The 21,420-nt window shown below is 44.2% G+C and overlaps 1 protein-coding gene across 2 annotated transcripts in view; it reads left to right on the top strand.

Annotated features, from left to right (window-relative positions):
* UNC5D (unc-5 netrin receptor D) overlaps nucleotides 1-21,420 on the top strand; it is a 525,831-nt gene that overhangs the window by 215,725 nt on the left and 288,686 nt on the right. For both annotated transcript variants that reach the window (XM_083184486.1, XM_083184487.1), the window contains exons 3-4: nucleotides 5,010-5,153; nucleotides 6,512-6,615. In XM_083184486.1, the coding sequence (XP_083040612.1) occupies nucleotides 5,010-5,153; nucleotides 6,512-6,615 (248 nt within the window). The remainder of the gene's footprint in view (nucleotides 1-5,009; nucleotides 5,154-6,511; nucleotides 6,616-21,420) is intronic.

Genomic DNA, 21,420 nt, shown 5'->3' with positions numbered 1-21,420 from the left:
GCCAAAACCAAAATAAGATAATGATTAAGAATCATCTGATTGGTCGCAACTGTGAAAAACACACCCATTTATTTAAATATACTTTAGTTAAAATAAACAGGATCAGAAAGTGAATAGGAAGCCTCATTTATCACCCATTGTCACTGGCATAATACAGGATGCCCGTAAATGTAGATATGAGGGAAAAAAAGAGAGAAATAGAAACACATTTGCATCTGCTTCCCCGAGCAAGTCTGAAGATCCATGCCACGGGTACTGTCCATAAACACACACATCCAGTCATAATCCAGTCTTAGCCAGGTATAATAATAGAAGACAGTGTCAGCTCAAGTTTGGCAGATATGACTGATGGTGAATAGGTTGCAAAGGAGCAAAAGGTAAAATAATAAATAATACATTTTAGGCCCAGTCTGCAAAAGACCTGCTGGCGCTGTCATTTTTCAACAATATTAATGGAGAGATGTACAGTATTAAACCTTCCTTGGGGGTGCCCATAAAATGCTGGGCATTCACATGGGCGAGCCCCGTTTCCGCCGCCGGTCACCCCTGGCCTCCCTCCCCGCAAAGAACGTCCCAGTGAGTAACTTGTCAAAGCTGTTCGTTCCAGGGTCTGCACATGTGCAAAAACACACATGCGCAGTCCCTCCACCATCGGAACAGAGCTGAATTCGTCCCCATCCGATTGTTAAAGAATCACCTATTGTGCGGTATTCAATGAGCATTTTGGCGATGTGCAGCAAATCCTGTTTAGGATTCGCTGCACATTCGCCACAGCTCGCCGCATTCCGGAGCCTCGCCGGCTCAAGTATTCAACGAGTCAGGGGCTCGCTGCCCCTGACCGGCAAATTTTAACTCCTGCAGCGAATGCCGCAGGGAGCCTGAGGACGGCGGCAGGCAGGGAGATGGAAGTCTCCCTGCCTGCCCCAGAACGTTTGAGGGGGAGAGGTGGGCTCCCCGGGTGCCAGGCAGCACAGGCTGCCCCCCGGGGGTGCCAGCAGGGGACCGGGTATATTCACTACACCCGATCATTCATATGTAATGATCGGGTGAAGTGAATATATGAATATCTAATGAGCGGCTCGGCTCCGGCCCCCTGCTGGCTGGTCTGTGTATAAAAATAAAAAAAATTGTTTTTCAAATTAAATATATATTCATGTGCTTACAGCACATGAATAAAAATAGCATGCCCCTCCTCAGAATAAAATTCCTGATTTTTTGACACCAAATGTAAAAAACAAAACACTTTATTTTAAAAGTTCACATTTCACTTCACCATAAAAAGATAGCGATTGCTACTCGGTGAATCAAAACAGAGATGTGGGGCGCTCTTGGGTATCGGGATGAAGGAAAGTTAAATCAACACAATATTTAAAAAGTATCACAAATTTATTACACAATAATGCATGGAAAACACATACCAAATGGTACTAAATGACTCTAAACATATGTAAAAATAAAATAAAAATAAAAATAAAAATAAAAATAAAACTTAAAAAATAAAATAAAAACTGAAAAAATAATAAATTAAAAATAAAAAGAAAAAGGAATTGCAGAATAAATAATAAATTTAAGATTGGACTTTGCAGTTAATAGATGTGAACACATCCAACTTTTTAAGGTGCAATTGATAACTTAGCGCAATCCACCAATGTGGATTTGATCTCCTTTACCCTTTGGTAGGGTCTGGCAGGTAGATATATGTGAAAATCTACTGGATGCAGTTCCTTGTAAAGGTTTATAAGTCCAGTTGTTTAATTGAGACCGGTATTGTATATATCGCTAGTGTGCACACTCAGTATTCATCAAACTTAACTTTGCAAAGCAATGATACAAATAAAGCGAGATTGGGAGCAAGGACTTCTGTTTGTAGTTGTTGCATGTGAAACAGTGTCCGTCCTGTCCCCTTTCAAGCTCTTACCAGTGGTTGATCAGCTGGCGTATTTTTCAATTTTGCGCTGAGTGGAAAACTCAACACTACAGCGCCCGCTCTCTCCGTCCTCCGCTCGGCTTTAAGGTGTGTGACGCCGGTCAGCTCGAAGTGGTATCTGGCAGTGCCCGCTTTCTCCTGCCTCTTTCTCCGCTTGAGAAATCACACGGCGCTCTGCCACAGCGTCCGTGGACAGTGATGTATTCGGCGGCTTGGAGGGGGTGTCAGCAGTCGGCTCAGCGTCAAGCAGATACTGTGGAGATGAGAGCGTCTTTCCTGGGTAATACTGGAACGCGTTTCGCCGCGCACTGGGCGGCTTTGTCAACCAAGTGTGAGGTGTATCCTCACAGGTCTGTTTAAATGCTGGTCTCTTAATTCAGCTCAGGTGTCTCTCATTGTCTAATCACCTGTGTGGTTTCTCAAACTGTATTTCTCCCATTAGGAGTGCATAGTATTGTTTCTTATGGGTAAGATATTGTATCCCATTAGTAGCAAGTGCAGTTTTTCAATATTGTTGGACTAGTAGTTGTGACAGTACATAAAATAAGCAATTCCTTAAGATAAACAGTGAATAATAAATAATGAAAAATAGATAAATAAAAAATAAAAATAACAATAACATAAAAATAAAAATAAAAATAAAAGTAGAGTATAATCTATAAATGTAAATAATAAATACTAGAAATTAGAAAAAATATAAATATATATGAATAGATAGAGAATAAATGTATAAAAAATAATAATGAAAATAAATTATATATGGTGTAAAGCATATTTTTTATAAAAATTTACACACATGCAGAATTAAATAGTTCAATTTCTGGAACCAACATATAGTTGGTACTTCTTGCATAAGCCGCTTTATCGGCTTTTCTTTCCTTTAGCTTTTGCGGACAGACATGTGGTGTTCCCTTATCTAAATACATACATGTACATCCTTATGTGAAACCAAATGAATCAATAAATCTTGTGTTTGCAGTCCATCTACATTCTTATAATGTCGACAGACTGCATGTCCACAATTAATCAAGGACATTACTTCTTTAAGGGAAAAAACCCCCACTATATATACGCAATGAGTCGCGTCTGGTTGTTGCAAGATAATCCATTAAAATGAGAGGTAAACAAATATTATTGTACATCTAAGCATGTAATAAGAACAGATAGACAAAGATAGCAGGTAAAATAAGATTAAATGTATGCAAATCTCACCTTACCTAAATAAGGGGAGAGGGAACCAATCACTAGTATGTTCAAGTGACATGTGTATAGTTCTTTACTCATCTAATATCTCAGCTATTATGCCCGTACATGTGTGTGCTTACATATCATACACACTCACATATAGGGGCACATGCTGATGAAGAAGAGAATATATGGGACCACAAGAATGATTTTATACTATCTAAATTAATACATAAATAAATAAATTCATACAGTATACTGGTCTTTAATATAAATTAAGTAATTGGGTGAGCTCGGGAGAAGGAAGTTGTATGGAAAAAGAGAAGGAGTTCAAAACCGGGCAGAACATTTCAGAGGATGCATATCAAAATAGGAGACCCATGGTTGGTTCAGATGGTAAGCCGAATGGTGGATACTAGCTCAAATGAACTCTAGATCTATGTTTTCATTCAAGCCTTGGGGTTTAAGGGATTGTAGTTTCAGGATCCATGCCGCCTCCTGCTTGCACAGGGTCCTGAAACGGTCCCCACCCCGACTTGTTGTTTTGATGTGCTCCAATCCTATCACCATCATCCCTTTAGGATCACTATTATGCATCTCAGAATAGTGTCTTGGGATGCTATGGTTAGTGCATCTATTCAGGATGTTCCTTCGGTGTTCTGTCACTCTGTTTTTAAGTTGTCGCGTGGTGCGTCCAACATAATACATGTGACATGGGCATATTAAGAGATAAATCACGTATTGTGTGGCACAGTTGATGAATGTCTCTATCTCAAATTTTTTACCTGAAGTCGATGCCTCTACCACCTGTTTTTTTATTTTATTTTTTAAGTTTTATTTTTATTTTTATTTTTATTTTATTTTTACATATGTTTAGAGTCATTTAGTACCATTTGGTATGTGTTTTCCATGCATTATTGTGTAATAAATTTGTGATACTTTTTAAATATTGTGTTGATTTAACTTTCCTTCATCCCGATACCCAAGAGCGCCCCACATCTCTGTTTTGGTTTGTGTAATTTTGGAGGTTGGCAACCCTCCTACGTGGTGGCTGCTGGGCATCGAGTTACATCACAGTCATCCCCAGCGCCTAAGGCAAATTTCTCTTGCTACTCGGTGAATCATGGCGAAAAAAACCTTCAAATGTATTCGCCATCTGGTCATTGAATAGGGTGACTCACCATTTTAGTCAAAAATTCACCTTACAGCACAAAATCGCCATAAAAACCTGGCGAATCAGCCTCATTGAATGCCGCCCATTGTCGGTGTAACATAGAAACATAGAAACATAGAATTTGACGGCAGATAAGAACCACTTGGCCCATCTAGTCTGCCCCTTTTTTAAACATGTTACCTCAAACCATATTTGATCCTTATTTTTTTGTAAGGATATCAATATCCTTACAAGTGTCTACTCTCAATGAGTGTCCACTCTCAATGAAGTCACTGGTTTCTAACTATTTTATATGGTAACCAGTATCACAGCAGGGTGGCATTGCACCCTGTGCCAGCCCTGCCCTTGAACATGTGAACAGCACTGCCCTTTGCTTTTGTGTAAAGTGTAAATAATTGATCTAGACATAGGGGTGTTGTTAATGCACACATAAAATACATACCAGAGCATTCCCTATACTTCGTGAAAATATACATTTTGTTAGCTGGGCCCGTATTCTGAAGAATGCAATCTATCAAGTCTCCTCTCAGTGCTGTTGCTGATTTATAGTGAACTGATGAATGCCATTCTCAGGAATATTGGTTCAATCAACAAAACCAAATTGTAGCTTGTTATAGAATGTTCTTGTAAAAGCTGATGACTGTAAGGTTGTGCGTGAGGGTGATGACTTATTATTATCTTAAATGTGCCTTCAATGCATTTCCTCTTTGTGTGCTTTTCTAGGTCTCAAGGTTCTAGAGGTCCTGATTAATGTGACCAGGCAGCAAGTGGAGGATTTCCATGGCTCTGAGGACTACTGGTGCCAATGTGTAGCTTGGAGCAATCTGGGCACCTCCAAGAGCAGAAGGGCATCTGTGCGAATTGCTTGTAAGCTCCATGGATGAAATACAATGTTTTGTTAGTATAGTATGTACACTATGAAGAATCTATAAACACTCAGTAATTGCATGAGAAATTGATCCCTATCTAAGTCCATTCTTAGAGAACGCCAGCTAAACTTTATTTTTCTTCACAACAAACCGCCTCTCTGCAGCTGGCATGACCTGGGCTTTTTTCACAGTTCTTCAGATGCCCTTTATCCACCAGTAAACTTTCCAGGGTACAGAGGTACCAGTTGTGGAGATGGGTTGAATTAAAACAATACATAATAGTGTTTATACAAAATGACAGTACACGAAACAAAATGAAATATGGCATCAGCACTTACTGTAGATATTGTATTTATGCTATACAGTAACGATTTCAGTACTGTAACTAACACCCCTTTTACACCAAAAATCCCGGATCCGACCCGGCATTTGGAACAAGGATCCAAGCAGGGTCGGATCCGGGGTTTACCCCATTTAGACTGAGGTGCCTACCTGCAGTGTAGACGGAGGTGGTGCTTGGAGATGACATCATCTCCAAGCGCTGGGACTGTGATCACCCCCGCTGAGACCGCCGATAGCCGTGTTGGGGGCAGCCCAGCACCTGTGGACTGCTGCTGTCTGCAGAGTACAGCAGACAGCATCAGAGGCTGTGTGTGCCCCCCCCCCCCCCGTCCAACCTGCGAATGCTGCGGTCTGCAGGTTGGACGTCCGTGTAAAGGGACATGACGTGACCCATTTACACCACCGCTGACCCGGGTCTGACCCGTCAATGACCCGGGTTTTTGTGGCGGTGTAAAAGGGGTATTAGTGGAAAACAAAAGGGATTTGCGTGTGGATTAAAAGGTTCAATATGTTGGCACCAAAAAGTTGCACTATGTCGACCTAGACACTTTCACTGGGATTTAGGATGGTTAGTTGGTTAATACAAATTGTTTGCCAACCTTTGTAAATTACATTTTGCTTATAACAATTTACTACGGGCTGTTATTTTTTTACTGAAGCCTTATTTAAAGAATTCTAAAATTTATAAAATAGTAAAAGTAGCGACAGCTACAGTACTGTATGTAGAAAAGGGAGGTAGAGATTGGAAATAAGTGGTCCATGTCCATTATAGAATGATGAATGATGTGTCTAATTTAATGTGCCATATTTCACGCTCTGTTACAGTTTTTATTTTTACACTAAATTTTGGGGATGTTTGACAAATATGATTTGTTTTGTAGGATTGCCAGTATCTCTTTAAACCTTTGATGATGAGGCAAATCATAAATGATAAATATATCCAATTTCTTCTAACCTAAGTACATTTATTTTACCCAGAATAAGTGTGTTCTTTCCACCATCTTCTTCCTGCAGACTTGCGCAAAAATTTTGAGCAAGACCCTCAAGGAAAAGAAGTCCCCATTGAAGGAATGATTGTCTTACACTGCCGGCCACCAGAGGGGGTGCCCACAGCAGAGGTTTGTAAGAATTATACATTATTACCCTGTATTCATCATATATACTGTGTCTAGAGCTGAAACACAAACATTGCTGGTTACAGCCCGGGATCATTTTTGGGATGATTATTGTTTACTAGGTGATTCATCGCGCCCTACGGGCGCTCTTCACACGGCGTAAGGTGAACATTTGTATTGTGAGAAATATGGTTAGAATTGTATGAAAGATGCCCTGTATTGCAGCTTCTGGCAGTGGGTGAGGGTCCAGCGTGGCAGCACAGGAGTACCGGACGGTGGCCCTGAGTCAGTGTCTCCTCTTCTGGGTGGGAGTTAGGGTGCATGAGAGCAGGAGGCTGGGATATGAGGCATGATAGGGGTATGTGGGCAACACAGCGGCAGCGATTACCCAGTGGTGGAAGTTACGGTTCAGGAGAGCAGGAAGCTGGGTAGTGATAGGGGTGTGTGGGCATACGGGGGACTAAAGAGGGTGGTGGACACTGTGCCGCTTCTGCCAGTGGGTGAGGGTCCAGCGTGGCAGCACAGAAGTACAGGAGTCAGTGTCTCCTCTGACTGGGTGGGAGTTAGGGTGCATGAGAGCAGGAGGCTGGGCGGTAAAGCATGATAGGGGAATGTGGGCAACACAGGGTTAGCGGGTCTCCACTGGCGGAAGTTACGGGGCAGGAGAACAGGAGGCAGGGCAGTGTCCTCCCACATTGATGGCAAAAGTATTCAACATCGGCCATAAACCATCGATTATTTGAAAATCATTGATGGTCGATGGGCATCCCTAGAACTGGAGGAGGGTGGGGGACAGTATGCAGCTCCCGGCAGTGGGTGAGCGTCTCCTCCCACTGGGAGGGAGTGAGCGTGCATGAGAGCAGGAGGCTGTATAATAGTGGTATGTGGGCAAGACATTGATAAAAGTTGTGGCGCTGGTGCAGAGGGCAGTGGGGAAACCTGCACTGCGGCCGCCAGGGCCGGATTTCCCACCTAGGGGCGGTACCTGCTGGGGTGGTACAGGATCCCCCATTGTCACGGGGGTCCGCAAATCGTGGGCGGGGGCGCGGGGGGGCTTGAATCGTGGGAAGGGGGGTCCGCAAATTGCGGGAGGGGGGTTGTCGGGGTTAGTGAATTGCGGGAGGGGGGGTTGCGGAGCTCCGTGAATTGGGGGAGGGGCGCGTGGGGTGCCGTGAGTCAAGGGGGGGTGGTGCGGGGGTCCGTGAATCACGGGAGGGGTCATGAATCGCAGGACGGCGGGGGTCGTGGGGTGGCTGCGAATCGCAGGAGGGGGGGTGTGGGGGGTTGCCGTGAATTGCATGAGGGGGGCGTGAATCAAGGGAGGGTGGGCGCAGGGGGGTGGTGCGGGGGTCCGTGAATTGCGGGAGGGGGCATGAATCGCGGGAGGGGGGGTCGTGGGGGGTTCCGAATTGCAGGAAGGGGGGTATGGGGGGTGCCGTGAATTGCGTGAGGGGGGCATGAATCGCGGGAGGGGGGGTCCCCGAATGTGTGAATTACGGGGCGGTCGCAAATCGCGAGAGGTGCCGAGGGGGCCCGCAAATCGCGGGAGGGGTGCGCTACGGGGGGTTTCGTGAATCGCGGGAGGGGGGGTCGTGAGGGGTTGCGAATCGCAGGAAGAGGGGTGTAGGGGGTGCCGTTAATTGCGTGAGGGGGGCATGAATTGCGGGAGGTGGGGTCCCCGAATGTGTGAATTAGGGGGCGGTCGCAAATCGCGAGAAGTGCCGAGGGGGCCCGCAAATCGCGGGAGGGGGGCGCTACGGGGGGTTCCGTGAATCGCGGGAGGGGGCGGCGCTAATTGCGGGAGGGGGGTCGCAAATCATAGTAGGGGGGGGGGTGCCGTGAATCGCGGGAGGGGGGGTCGCAGGGGTCCCGCGAATCGCGGGAGGGGAGGATGCAGGGGTCCTGCGAATCGCGGGAGGGGGCTCGCGGGAGGGAGGGGTCGCTGGGGTCCCGCGATTTGCGGTAGGGTCGCGGGGGTCCCGCGTTTCGCGGGAGGGGGTGGTCGCGGAGGTCCAGCGAATCGCGGGAGGGGGTGGTCGGGTCTGGGACGGATATTAGACAGCACTTACATCGACAGCCATTACATCGACACCATTAGTTCGACAGCTCAATAGGTCGACATGGTTTTAGGTCGACATACCATTAGGTCGACATGTCATTATGTCGACAGCTCATTAGGTCGACAGCTCATTAGGTCGACAGCTCATTAGGTTGACATGTTTTTAGGTCGACACTGCCATTAGGTCGACAGAGTCTATGTCGACAGTCAAAAGGTCGACATGGGTTTTTTCACTGTTTTTTGGCCAAAATGTCGACACAGTCGACATGGACACAGTTTGAAGTGTACCGCAGCCGCTCGCTATGCTTTGGGCACGGTGCCTCGCTGCGCTCGGCACACTATTTTATTCTCCCACCACGCCCTAGTGGATAGTAGGGCATGAAATACCACCTGTCGGCACATGTCGGCTCAATAAACAGTGAAAAAACCCATGTCGACATTTTGACTGTCGACATAGACACTGTCGACCTAATGGCAGTGTCGACCTAAAAACATGTCGACCTAATGAGCTGTCGACCTAATGAGCTGTCGACCTAATGAGCTGTCGACATAATGACATGTCGACCTAATGGTATGTCGACCTAAAACCATGTCGACCTATTGAGGTGTCGAACTAATGGTGTCGATGTAATGGCTGTCGATGTAAGTGCTGTCTAACAATAACCGGGGTGGTCGCGGGGGTCCCGCGAATCGCGGGAGGGGGGTCGCGGGGGTCCCGTGAATCGCGGGAGGGGGGGTTCGCGGGGGTCCCGCGAATCACGGGAGGGGTCCCGCGACTTGCGGGAGGGTGGAAAGCGGGGGTCCCGCGAATCGCGGGAGGGGGGGTGCGGGGTCCTGCGAATGGCGGGAGGGGGGGTCACGGGGGTTCCGCAAATCGCGGGAGGGGGGGTCGCGGGGGTCCCGCGAATCGCGGGAGGGGGGTCACGGGGGTCCCGCGAATCGCGGGAGGGGGGGGGGGGTCGCGGGGGTCCCGCGATTCGCGGGAGGGGGGGTCAGGGGGGTCCCGCGAATCGACCTAATGAGCTGTCGACCTAATGAGCTGTCGACATAATGACATGTCGACCTAATGGTATGTCGACCTAAAACCATGTCGACCTATTGAGGTGTCGAACTAATGGTGTCGATGTAATGGCTGTCGATGTAAGTGCTGTCTAACAATAACCGATTCGCGGGAGGGGGGGTCAGGGGGGTCCCGCGAATCGCGGGAGGGGGGGTCCCGCGAATCGCGGGAGGGGGGGGTCGCGGGGGGTCCCGCGAATCGCGGGAGGGGGGTCGCGGGGGTCCTGGCAGAGGGTAGGGATGTGCAGGAGTAATGGTGGATGGTGGCTGTGGAGTAATGGTGGATGGTGGGCGTGTACTGTAGCCCTGGCTGGGCGGGGGGAGGTGATGTCAAGGGGGTGGAACGTCAGACACATGAAAGTGAAACTGTTCTACACAGGAAATATCTCCACAGGGGTTGAGTGACAGATCTGGCTAAATATATAAGAGATAAAATAGTTTAAGATTCTGTAATTAAGTGTAAAGTATTCTATATATCACTTATATATTACACGTAATGACCAGATAAAACCAAGGAAATGTAATCTTATCAAGTCTATACTGTGTGTTGGACAAGATACACTTAGTACATTGCCGATGCCTCTGACTTGTGCCTCTTGTGCATCTTGTGCCAGGTCAAGGAAAGAAAAAAGGTTTGTATAGCAGCGCTTAATAATTAAATATTTCAAAATGTAAAAAGTTTTCAATAAAACGAATAGAGAATCAATTGGACTGGTTAAAGGTAAAATATAATGATGTAAAATTAAAATACAATGGTGGCCACGCTTTGTTAATACATGTAGTAAGGCACACAGTGTAAAAATGTAATGTACAGTATAAGAAGCTCACACAGCTCCCAGTGTTGGTGTGTGAGGAGACTCTCCGTTCCTATTTTAACCCCATTGCTCTAGGTTGATCGAAAAAGTGAAAAGAAAATGGAATCAAATAGTGGTTAAATACCGTCCTCCAGTGTAGATGGTGAAGTCCTGCACTATTCTTTGCCTGCTAGCAAAGGTACATCAGGCTGGTCCAACTCTGGAATCTAGTCCACCATGGAGTATGAGCTGGCGATGAAGATGGGTTCAATGGTGGGGGTTTCCACTTTCGAATATGAGGCACATGAAATGGAAAAACTGGGATTGGTCCTTAACAGACCCAACAGTGATGGTAGTCTATGATGTAATCTGTCAATCCAGGATGGCTGTGTGAGTAAACTCTTGACGCGTTTCGCTGTGTCAGAACAGCTTTATCTTGTGTCAGGTCATCTGATGCAGAGCTCCATCACTTTCCTTCTTGGTCAAGTAGCCCTTACATAGCCTGGAGGTGTGTTTGGGGTCACTGTCTTGATGAAAAAGAAATGATGGTCCCAGTAAGCGCAAACCAGGTGGGATGGCGCTGCAGAATATTGTGCTAGCCATGCTAGTGTCTCCAAACTTTTGACTTGTACTGTATGGTATAACAACACAGACATCATAGAGCAGCCTACAGTTTTTCTTTTTAACATGAGTATAAATGTATAGGGCCTGATTTAGAGATGACCACAAATGCAAAACCTTTCGCAAACGGGCAATCCATTTTGCACTGCATGTGAGGCAGATGTATCATGTGCAGAGAGAATAAGAGTTGGGTGAGTTATTTTGTTTCTGTGCAGGGTAAATACTGGTTTCTTTATTCTTACACTGCAATTTAGATTTTAATTTCAATACACCCCATTTAAATCTAACTCTCTCTGCACCTGTTACATTTGTTCCACCTGCAGTTCAGCATGGTTTTGCCCATTTAAGAAAGATTTAGCATTTGCAATGAACTGTGAATCGGGCCTATGGCATGTGGGGGAAATAAAGTCTAGAGGTATCAACAATAACGCTCCTGAAGTTTGGGATTCATATCACAATTGTTTTGATAGGCCTTCAATATAATAAAGGATCCTGTTGTTAATGTATTTTTTTTTCAGCAGTGCATTGCTGTAATTAATTTGGTGTATTCATCAAGAGACCCAGACTATGCACTAATGGCTACATTTTGGAAGTCCACCAAATATTTACTGTAATTGTATTTAAGAAAAAGAAACACTTTTCCCGTCCAATTTCATAGCCGCAGTCATTCTTCATCATATCTTCTATTTTCTGCTCTCTATACCCAACGGCAGAGATTGAGGCTTAAATAAAATGCCGTTGATGCTACTTAAGTCTTTGCAAGTCATATTTTATTTCATTTAGCCAAATGCTAATTTAGAAATGAAGCTTGATGTTCCAACTTCCTACCCCTATTATATATGCACCGTGCTGCCCTACTACAGTTCACACGATTGCAGTATATACTTTAAACCCGTATCAAACTCTTGCTGATTGACATCTCCATGATTTCCAAACCAGAGGCAGAGTTTGAAGATGACTGGCAGGGTAAAGATTGCCAGAAGTGGTGTAACACTGTGTGGACACCCAAGGCACATCACGTCTGTTTATCAGCTTACAGCCCTGCGCGGAGGCTAGGAAAATACAGATATGAGCTGAATAAGCCTCTCCCTGCATAAGTAGCTGACACTGCATTTGAGATATGGATAGTAAGGCTTAATGGGCTCTTTGGAAAAAATGCAGGTTTTGTGTCGTTACCATGACAGTCATTTATTCAGTCGTACTAAAAGCCCCGGCTCCAGCACAAGACGAGCAATTTGGTTTCCCTTTGAACATTTAACTTGTTGATGTGAACTTTTAAGAACATTTATAATGCAAGAGAACACAATCTCAACAGAAGACACTTGTTATTTCATGGAAACCAATTTACCGGCTCCAAAACAATTCATTACCCAAGAGACGCAGCTTATTCTACTGCGTGGTTCAGGCAGGGAAAACCCATTGCTCCTTGTGAAAATTTGGAAGGGAGAAAAGAAATGGAAATTTGATGTTTTAATCTGTAGTTGAGATGTGTTTTGCCTTTTTGTATAGTGTTTCTTGTCATCTGCAATGTGCAAATATGTACTGCAGACCAAGTGCTCTACATATGCCAGAGGCCGATACGAACAGGTCTAAAAACTCCAATTGTTGTACCGGCCACTCCGTGCCTTCATAGGGAACCAAAGATACAGGGAATGTCTTATTTTAGCCTTGATACTGTCTCATAAACTCAGCAATTCCTTAGAAACGATTGCCTCACCTTCTACTCCGACCTCCGTCGTTCAGATTTTTTAAATGTTTTAGACAATTATCACCAAAGCGAGTGCAGCGAAGCCTGTGAGTTTGCAGTACAGTCAATTGCTATTGGAGATGAGAAATAAGTAACTTGGATTTAGGACATTATTTAGCAATGTTATACTCAATGCTTCCCTGGTTAAGTGAAATCTTGTACTCAGAAGTCAATTCACAGGAAGGCTGATAACTTCAGGCTCAATTTGTCTACAGTACAATGTGCACATTTGTAAAGCACATTTAGGGAATAGGGTTTTATATACCATATTCATGCTCAAAAAGAAAAGACAGGAAAGCGTTATGTTAGGTCACTTTGAGAAAGAAAAACCTGCAAAATACTATGTCCCCCAAAATGCTATGTACTAGAAGATTAGATTTTACTGCAACCCTAGGTGCACCATAATGCATGTATTATATGCACAGGTATAGTATCTGATCCAGATTAAAGAAGTACAGTACAGTATGGGGCCCATTTTCTAAGGATCACATATACAATGTGATCTGGGCGGGATCTAACCACACTGCAATATGCAATTCTATCAGTGGAGTACAGTAACCAGCAGAGGCAGGGACAGAGGCCCCGATAGAAGCCCATCTCTGTGAACTGCGCACCTGGTTGCTGGGGGGGGGGGGGGTGTCTCCGCATTCCGTATATTCGTACAAACCGTCAGCATTGCATTCACCATAGAATCCTGTGTGGGATTGCAGCTTTGGGCAGGAAAGGGAGGATCGCAGAAGGTATTGGAGATCTACATACATGCCGGAGGTACTTAATATTTTTGGCAAACTTTTTTTCAGGGAATAAGCTGAAAATATTAAGGGGGGAATTTACTAAGGCAAATACGCCTAAGAAATTCGTGTTTGCATAGTAAAATATAATTTTTTAGGCGTATTCGTATTTTTTGTCATTTACTATGCCAAAAATACAACTATTCGTATTCGTATTAATGGCACATCGTAGTTGTATTCACAAATGCGAATGTATACACCATTGGTAAATATGAATAGGAATCACCATTCAAAGTGGGTGTACAGTGTCCTGTACCCCCATTGCGTTGCTTCTCAGTCTGTGTAGATAAAAAAAAGAGGCACCCAATGGAGTAATGCAGCTTGTGTGTTCGCTAAATTAACCGGCACACACAGCAGAGGTTGTACTTGATAATAGATTATCAGGGTAAAGGACATGAAGGGCAATCCTCAGTCTTATTTTTTTTTTTTTTTACTTCAACCATGGATATTAGGTAATTTACTCAACCTCAAGGATATTAAATGTATAAAAATAGAGCGATAATAGTGTAGTTTGCTTAATAGGATTTTATTTTAAATGAAAGATTAAAATCACATACACAGTAAAAAATAATGAGCAGTATACCTGTGAGTGCAGAAAACGATGATAGACCTGGATAGGAAGACTCTTTACCATTAAAGATCCTAATAATACAATGATGAGGTACTGTAATACTATCATTCCTCTCCCATAGTTTTATAGTTTCACTTTTTTTTTTTTAATCTTGATATTTTTATACTAAACTAAATAAATCACTAGGAGAAAACAACATGAGCATAAGAAAACAGCAAAAATGCAGAAATAAGATATGAGTACAAACATATCAAAATGGAACAGAACAACAGGCAATTGTTAGCTACAAGCGAGTGAATACATTAGGAAAATTGAACAAAATCCTTAAATAAAATAAAAGGTGAAGGATATTAGGGAGGAAGGGAAGTAGGAGAAGGGACACAAATGTGGGTAGCCACAGATGGGGAAACATAGTATAGCCCTAACAGTGTGGAGTTTGCATAGTCTTCCCATCCTTGCATAGGTTTCCTGCCGGAGCTACGGTTTCCACCCATTCAAAAATATACTGGTGGGTTAATTGGCTTTTAAAAAAACCCTCTAGTATGTATGTGCGAATGTACATGTCTTTATGCCAGACCAGATATGCCAAGTGGTTCTTATATGCTGTCAACGTCTATGTAAAATTGAGAATGTTATATTATAAAACCAATACAACAGCCCAGAGAATGAGGCAGGGCAAAGGAAGGACATGTGGAAAGAATACCATAGACCAAAAATTATTAGTACTCTCATCTTTGTCATTCCACTCAAGGGTGTCCGTAGTTTTCAGTAGGCATCGATATCGATGTACCATTGCTTGGTTGAATGCTTGCTTTCTATGGCTTAAATTTTTGAGTAGGTTCATGTGATAGTTTTCTCATGCTGCAGGAGTCATCTTGCAGGGTTAGACTGGTGGTCCTTGGGAGGACCACCTCTTCCTCTAGGAATTAGGTTCTACACTGGGAATTATAAATTATATACGCTTTTTTATACTGCAAAGGACTGTGGGGAATTCTTTGCAGTGCATTCACTAGCAATATTTTATATATATATATATATATATATATATATATATATATATATATATATATATATATATATATATATTTTGGAGCCCATACCATCCACTCTCTAATGGTTAGCCAAGCCTCTGTGGAAGCTGGCTACATAGAAACCGAATTTGACGGCAGATAAGAATCACTTGGCCCATCTAGTCTGCCCCTTTTTTAAACGTTATCTCAAACCATATTTGATCCTTTTATCTTTAATAAGGATATCCATATGTCTATCCCAAGCATGTTTAAATTGCTCTACTGTATTTGACTCTACCACATCTGATGGGAGGCTATTCCACTTATCCATAACTCTTTCTGTGAAGTAATTCTTCCTCAAATTTCCTCCCTCTAGTGTCAGTCCATTTCCTCGTGTTCTGTTGCTCCTCTTCCTGTGAAGAATGTCTCCCACCTGTACCTTGTTAAAACCCTTGATATATTTAAAAGTTTCTATCATGTCCCCCCTTTCCCTTCTCTGCTCTAAAGTATACATATTAAGATATTTTAGTCTTTCCTGGTACGTTTTGTGATGTATTGTAGACCATGCACCATTTTAGTTGCCCTTCTTTGTACAGTCTCTAATGTATTTATATCCTTCTGGAGATATGGCCTCCAGAACTGGTACACAGTACTCTAGATGAGGTCGTACTAATGACCTATACAGTGGCATTATTACTTCTTTCTTTCTGCTGCTGATACCTCTCCCTATGCAACCAAGCATCTGACTTGCCTTCTTCATTGCTTTGATACATTGCCTACCTGCCTTTAAATCCCCCCCAAACACACAGGCCCCTGACACTGCATTCCTCCTGATAGCCCTTCATGCCCATGTCCAACACTGAGATCTTGTGTAAATAAATGCCTCCTGCTAGCTTCTCTTACCCATTACTGCATCAGAGGAAGCAGCCTCCGTTCATCTGCAAGAACAATGCTCATCTGAGTAACATTCAGATTACTAAGGATTATGGAGAAGTTAGGCTGGTCAAGCTAGTGTTGCAACATCCAAGGATGCAGTTACTGACTTAAGCACACCCAGAAAATGAAGCCTACGCTATCGACGTGCACCTGCAGGGTGCGGCTTCTGCACACTCAAATCCAAAAAGATTGCAGATGTACCCAAACATTTCTGAATTAGGCTTTATCTTTATCACATGTATAATCATGTGCAAAGGACATTATACTGTATGTGTGGAACACAAGAATTCTGCCTAAAGTTCTGTCTAAATCAGATCTTGTTAGCACTAATTGATGGTTTAACACTGTGGTTCTCAACCTTGGTCTTTAAGTACCCCCAACAGTTCAGATTTTCCAAGTCTCCACACAATCACAGGTGAAACAATTAGCTCCACCTTTGAATCTTTTAACCCCTTCCCGACATTTGACATACATTTACGTCATGGTCGGGATGTACTTCCCGACACATGGCATAAATGTACGTCATGACTTGTAACTGTCACCGCGTCTAGAGACGCGGTGACAGAGGGACGATGTCTGCTGTCCCTGACAGCAGACATCTTCCCTCATTGCCCAGGGGGGGCAGCGATGCCCCCCGCCATGGGCGATCGCTGCGATTGGCTGTTCAAACGTGAACAGCCAAAAGCAGCGTTTACTGTGTGATGTGCATAATTTTGACTCTGCTGCCCCCTAGTGTCCAAAAAAATTAAAAGCAGGTTGAAATAATGATGTAATAATAAAGTATACATATGGTCTTTGTTAGTTATTAACTATTTTGAGTGGTATGATTATTTGTCTCACAAGCAGAAAATGTAACATTTTGCAAATTGCAAAATGTTCATTTTTTTTTAAGACATTTTGGTATTTTTCACAAAAAAAAAAAAAAACTGTATCGACCAAAATGTATCACTAACTTAAAGTACAATGTGTCACGTGAAAACAATCTCAAAATCACTGGGATAAGTAAAAGCAAAAAAAAGTTATCCCCACTTAAGTGATACCTGTCAGATTTGAAAAAAAGGCCTCTGTCAGGAAGGCAAAAACATGCTGCGTCGGTAAGGGGTTAAAATGTGTCAGTGAATAACGAGTGCACCTGTGTGCCTGCCGGGTGACCTGGAAAACGAGCACTGTTGTGGGTATTTGAGGACCGAGGTATAGAACCACTGGTTTAACACATAACCGTCTTTCCACCCAAAAGTAAATAGAAGGAAAAATGGTAAAAATAATAACCTGTATAAGTTTGCCTAGACCAGTGCTTTCCCACATAGGTCTGAACCTTTCTGGAACATCAAATCTGACCACAGGATTGTCTTCAGCATCTTGGAATATATTCATTTTGAGCTTTTAGGCATGTATAATAATAAAAAGGAAAAAGTGTAATAAATAAAAAAGGTATTTCGCTGTTGTGGCGAGATACATCCCTTGCCGGAACCATTGATTTCATTCACCTCGCTCTGCATATGTATTGCAGCACGAACTCATTTGCAGAGAGACACTCTTATCTGGCCAGATTACTCATCCGGAGTCTGACGGCAAGATATCTGCCAACAGTACAAATTGCCAAAACAACAGCACATCAGTAAATAAGAGCATCGTTTAGGAGACAGACGTGACATCAGAGATAAACCTAGAAACAATCCCACAGCGAGAACTTTCAATGAAGCGCATTTGACTAAATTGTTTAATGTCTTAATAGAAAGCTAATGGTCTTTGAAATGGAAACATGTGATTGGTTAAATACTAGTAATTAAGGGGCATTTAATGCCTGCTTGGAGCAGAGAGTGTTTAAAAGGAATTGTTTCGGTAATGAGAAAATTGTGGAAAAGACCGATGTTGATAACACCCATTTTTTAAGAAACCATTGTTTGGGATTCTCTAATCTGGATTGGTATTTTATTCGTAACATTGCACGCAGATCCAGAGAAATGAACTGGAAGCAGCCATGAATAAGTCATTTCATACATTATTATTAGTTACAGTATGCTTGTGTTTGTTTTTGCACTGGTGTTTCAAGAAATGTAAACCAGACAAAGGGACTCATTCAAACCTGATTGCAGGGCAAATTTGTTGTCAAATGGGCAAAACCATGTGCACTGCAGGTGGGGAAAATGTAACATGTGCAGAGAGAGTTAGATTATTTGGGAGAGTTATTTTGTTTCTGTGCTTTATTTTTACACTGTGATTTAGAATTCAGGGGCAGATTTATTAAGCTCGGTGAAGTGATAATGGGAGAAATTTACTAAAGGAAATTTGTAAAAAATAGGTGTATTTGTATCCAGAAATACACTTATTGTTTACATTTACTATCCCGAAAATACGGCAATTCGTATTCGTATTGATAGCACATCAATACGAATACGAATTGCCGTATTTTCGGGATAGTAAATGTCAAAAATAAGTGTATTTCTGGATACAAATACACCTATTTTTTTTACAAATTTCCGTTAGTAAATTTCCCCCAAAGTGTCTGGTTTTTATCACCGGCCAATCAGCTCCTAACTGTGAAGTTACAGGCTTAGTTTTGAAAAATGACAGGTAGGAGCTGATTGGCCGGTGATAAAAACCAGACACTTTATCACTTCACCTACCATAATAAATCTACCCCTCAGTTTGAACAAACCTCACCCAAATTGAAAATGACTGATATAAACCTTCCTTGAATACATAAATAGACAATGTACTCACAACATTTTACAAGCTGGGATTTAAACAAATGCATCTCTCATATATAGTCTGTGATATCTGTCCAGAACATAGGCAGTTCTTACCTATGTACACAAGCAGGCTTGTTTTACCAGTCATTCTGCATTACATCCCAGGCATGCCAAATTAATATTTAAAGTATTTGCTTTCTAGTTTGTGGAATATTACACGATGGTAAAACAACACTGAAATGATCACTCTGAATAAAACATTCACTTGTAGAGTAAATCTGCACAGTCCCACAGCTACAAGTAGGTTATCAGTGTGAGCTGCGGATTCAAGTTATGTCATCCGTATTGTACACATCTGGCAGCTACAAATTCATTCTATGTACCCGGAACTTCTTCTGTAAACATAAAAATGGTTATCCCAATTCAGCTCAGCTAGATTCTCTAAACTTCAAAAGTGATAAAATGGAGAGTGATAAACAGCCAGCCAATCAGCTCCTACCTGCCATGTCATAGACTGTGTTTGAAAAACGTCAGACAGGAGCTGATTGGCTGGCTGTTTATCACTCTCCATTTTATCACTTTTGAAGCTTAGAGAATCTGGCTCTTGATTTCAGTAAAGTGATTGGTGGGTGAGCTGGATAGGAGATCAATCTCTAGAGCAAAACTGTCAAAACTTCTTCACCACAGGGAAAACTTTAGACCATTAAAATCCCGGTCTTTTTTTCTCTGCATTCACTCTTACTGTACGTGATTTTAAGAATCTTTATTCTATGTACTATAGCCCTTATTCTGGTCCGTTCGGCTGGACCCTTCGTTCACACGGGGACCAATGGTATTTCTGCGCATGTGCAGACACAGGGTGCATGCGGCCAAGGCGAGCATGGTGTTCGTTGTACGCATGCACCCAATACTGCGGATGGAGGGCGGCGGGCCCGGGGGGCTTGCCAATGGGAACGCCCAGCATTTCATGGGTATTCCCATGAAAACGCTGGGCATTCCCATGGAGATCACCCAGTGACATGGGCGCTGGGGGCGGCCAGCTGACATCACTAGATGTCAACTGCCCGCCCACTTCTTGCCGAATGTCCACGCACATCTAAAGTTACCTGAAAGCAACCTTAGATGGGCGTGGGCCTTCCACATCATTCGGTGGTTGGTGACCAGCGAATGGGGGCTGACGTCCTGCGTTCAGAGCAGGATGCCCATTGGTTTTCTGGGCATACCCAGCATTTTCCTGGGTACACCCAGGAAATGCTGGGTGTCCCCATTCGTACATCCCCCGCCCGCCTCTATCCCCCCCCCCTGTGTGAGCGCCACTGTGAATATGCAAGGTGCCAAAGGTGCACGCAGAGAAGCAGCTGCACATGCGCAAATGTGAATATGCGCATGCGCCGGGCAGAAACATCATTCGTAAGGACTAGAATGAGGGCCTTATTTACAATATCTGCAACTGGGAATGCATATGTCTCTGCTCAGATGCATGTGCAGTGTAAAAACTTGCAGGGTCAATTCACTGGCATGCAACTGTGAATCAGTCCCCCATTGTTTGCAAAATCCTTTGAGTATGTGCAAAATCAGCTACAATTGTGGCTGCCAGTCATTGGAAGTTGTTGGAAGTATGACACAGAGAGACTAAGTACAGCAGGCTGCATTCTAGAGCACTCTTCCTAAAACACATAGTAAAAAAATTATATTGAAAAAATGATTTTCAATGTTGTTGCATGTGCCCCATATTCAGGGCCGGCGACAGGGGGGGTCAAGGGGGACATGTGTGATGGGCCCCAGAGCCCGGCCGGGGCCCGTCTGTGTGTCACCCCTGTTTGGCTCAGCTTAATACTTAATACTTGTGCCGCTGTGCGCGCTGCTGCGGCGGGTCTCTCCGCGTACAGCACCCTCCGTCCGTCCCCAAGTCTCATCCTGGCCCTTATTCTAATCGGATCGGTACGGCCCGCGTGCGGCCGTACCGCCGATGTTTTTACTCTGCACATGCGCAGAGGTGAATCTGCGCATGTGCAGCCCCCTTCGCCGCAGACGTATTTCGTCCGCCGCAAAGGGGGCGTATAGGGGCGTGAGAGGCATCATGCCCTCATTTCCCTATGTGTACGCCCCGCGTTTCATGGGCGTTCCCATGCAAACGCGGGGCGTATGCATGGTAATGAGGCCATGACGCAACTCATGGGGGCGGAAAGCTGACGTCGCCGGATGTCAGCTTTCAGCCCCCATACAAGCTACCACACGGACGATTGTCCGTGTGGTCTCAGCTTGCGGGAGCTGCCGCGGCGTGCGGACCTGCCTTCGATGGTCGACGACCATCGAATGCAGGGGGCAGCTCCCACCATGGTGGAGGCGTAGCCTCCACCATTTTTATGCGGATCGCCAGCCGTCCGTGTACGGACGGCCGTGGCGATCCGTAGGGTGGGCGGGGATTGGTTTGTGCGGCCGGAGCCCCGTGTGCGGCTCTGGCCGCACCAACCAGAATAAGGGCCCCTGTCAGCTGCACTGCCGGGCTGCCACAGCGTGCCGGGCG

This window comes from Crinia signifera, chromosome 4, assembly GCF_055691185.1.
Source record: "Crinia signifera chromosome 4, ASM5569118v1, whole genome shotgun sequence".
In the NCBI taxonomy this organism is placed as follows: Eukaryota; Metazoa; Chordata; class Amphibia; order Anura; family Myobatrachidae; genus Crinia; species Crinia signifera.
This window is presented reverse-complemented; position numbering and strand designations above follow the sequence as displayed.